The sequence below is a fragment of the Ostrea edulis genome, chromosome 3 (assembly GCF_947568905.1).
Source record: "Ostrea edulis chromosome 3, xbOstEdul1.1, whole genome shotgun sequence".
NCBI classification, from domain to species: Eukaryota; Metazoa; Mollusca; class Bivalvia; order Ostreida; family Ostreidae; genus Ostrea; species Ostrea edulis.
The window spans coordinates 212,501-215,000 of NC_079166.1; the positions used below are offsets into that span (position 1 = coordinate 212,501).

Consider the following 2,500-nt stretch of genomic DNA (forward strand, 5'->3'; position numbering starts at 1 on the left):
AATTAGCCACAATACGGACTTAAATCTAAGCCCCGATTTCAAAAAGCCTAGTTAATTAGATAGGTAGTCACGTAGTACAGTGACGTCATATGCGACCTTCGTCGATCAACTTGTTGTAAAAGTAGTGCTAGATATTTTTAAAAGCTCGGGTTGTAGGGGCCTAATTTATTTACCATGGATAACATTTATTTTGATGTTGACAAATTTCCCGAGTCTTATATCTTTTAGCCACCAGTGCATACAAATAGCGACCCAAATGTAGCGAGAAAAGCGAGTATGAAATCTGCATAAATTTGCGAGTAAATAATGTTTACATGGGATCACTGTCTAAACACAATTTGGTAATGTCATTTCTGTAAACAACTGTAATTAGCGTTGTTGCTTTTCTAAAATAAACAGTGAAATTATTATTAAATTTATTTTTGGAGAAGTTAGATAGGCCTAAATTATGATACAGTTATGTATCATTGACAACTAGGCCTACTGTCACGGGTGCATTTCGAAAAAAAATAATAATAATAATGATCAAACTTATTGTGAAAATCACAATACTTTAAAATTATTTTATTAAAGCAATTTTATTAGGCCTAATCATTATTTTTTGTTATCAACACGTTGTTACTTAGGAAGTACGAAGTGGGAGCGCGGCGTGCTGTTGTTGTAAACACGTACGCGTTCCTAAAAACAAAATGAAAGCATTATAATTCAATTCAAAGTCGGAAAATATTATATTTTATTATTTATAATTGAAAGATCAATTATCTTTTATCTTTAAATTTCTTTTTTAAAACTACCAGTTGGTAGACACTGCTAGCAAAGTTCTGGCTATATGTTGTTACACGGTGAAGGTCAGTTGGTGCGAGTGTGTATTGAATTCGAGAGTAGAATGGAAAGCATATGCGGTAGGCCTATATACATGTATGTAACAGTGCGTAGCTTCGATAGAACCATTTTCTCGCAGTTTATCTACGTCTTTGTCCAAGTGCTTGTTTGAAAAAGTACAGGGACAAATTCTACTGGGGGGTTTTATGGCAAAGTCGTTGCCAACAAAAAATAATCCCTCATACCATCCTTCGAAAATTGAAAAAAAACACAGTCCAAGTCCTCTCTACTGACAGCAAGTACACCCTTAAACGGCACAAAACACCCTAATGCAGTGTTATTTACAAGCTGTGAATGTGATAATTGTTTGTTTGTCAATTAAATCTAATCTGTTTATGAAATGGGTATCAACTGTTTTCAAATTTTCTCGCTCGAGGTCGCATATGACGTCATATGACGCCATTATGGCGCATAAACTATTGAAGAAAATATGCATATCGCAAGATTTGAATTTCATCGCTTTTAAACTCGAAAACTACGCAAACTGTTCCATTTAAAACACGTGTAAAGTAGTTTTAGGCATGAAATGAATTAATTTTGCTGAAAAAATTAAAAAGTTTAAAAACATGCGATGTGTCCTTTAAGTGTACATTGCTGTTCATTGTTTTCAATACACTAGGTTCAGGAATTCTCATGTTGTCTGTAGAAGCTTTGCTTTTTGTAGCCCTTATGCTGTTATGGCTGGTAATCACAAATATGGGGGGGGGGGTGTGCTATATGGTGTTTCAGATGTCAGATTGTCTGTCTATTTGTCTGTCTATCTACATTTGAACAATAAGATATATAATAGGTGTAATCATTATATTACAGATTATTGACCGCGCGTGTGTGTGTGTGTGGGGTGGGATGATACCTGAGTAGTAAATTCATAAGACCTCTGCAGTGGTGTCATGTTAAATGACCTTGTGAAGGTTGCATTGATTTTAAACCCACTAATGAAGACCTCTTGCATTTCTTCAGTTACTTTTGAACTATAAGTGAAATAGTATTGATAGGTAGTGGGTGATCCTCATGACAAAGGGCATTTTATTGGTACCTCTAACAGAAACTTGCTACCTCTACCACATGGCCCTGATGTCAATGGGGCACTTATGTTTCATAAATGCTTCTTGTTTAATTCTATATTTTTGATGAAAAAGTTATCTAATTTTATTCTCATTAAGATTTTTGTCTGTTGCCAAGTGTGACTGATCATTTAATATCATTTGGATATGCAATGAAATATTGTGCTATATTTCTGAGACACAAAATCAAATTCACGTCTTTGTTGTTAGAATGATCCAACAGATCTTGGATGATGACTCAACACCCGCCCCTGGAGAGGAACATTTGGCCGCCCTGACCGCTGGGGACAGAGTCCCATGGTACCAGGCTAGAGAGGAGTTTTTTCGAAAGGGAAAGAACAGGGCCTCTCTAGACGCAGTGGAAAAGGTGAGTATTATCTCAGAAACACGAGACATTTAGTGATATCTGAGACACGAGACATTTAGTGATATCTGAGAGACACGATACATTTAGTGATATCTCAGATACATGAGATATTTAGTGATATCTCAGAGACACAAGATATTTAGTGATATCTCGGATACACGAGACATTTAATGATATCTCAGATACA

General features: G+C 35.6%; 1 protein-coding gene across 6 annotated transcripts in view; it reads left to right on the forward strand.

The window, feature by feature from the left end:
* Window positions 1-2,500, forward strand: part of LOC125677729 (carnitine O-palmitoyltransferase 1, liver isoform-like) — a 38,145-nt gene that overhangs the window by 17,516 nt on the left and 18,129 nt on the right. For all 6 annotated transcript variants that reach the window (XM_048915881.2, XM_048915884.2, XM_056159671.1 and 3 more), the window contains exon 10: window positions 2,157-2,313. In XM_048915881.2, coding sequence (XP_048771838.2) covers window positions 2,157-2,313 — 157 coding nt within the window. The remainder of the gene's footprint in view (window positions 1-2,156; window positions 2,314-2,500) is intronic.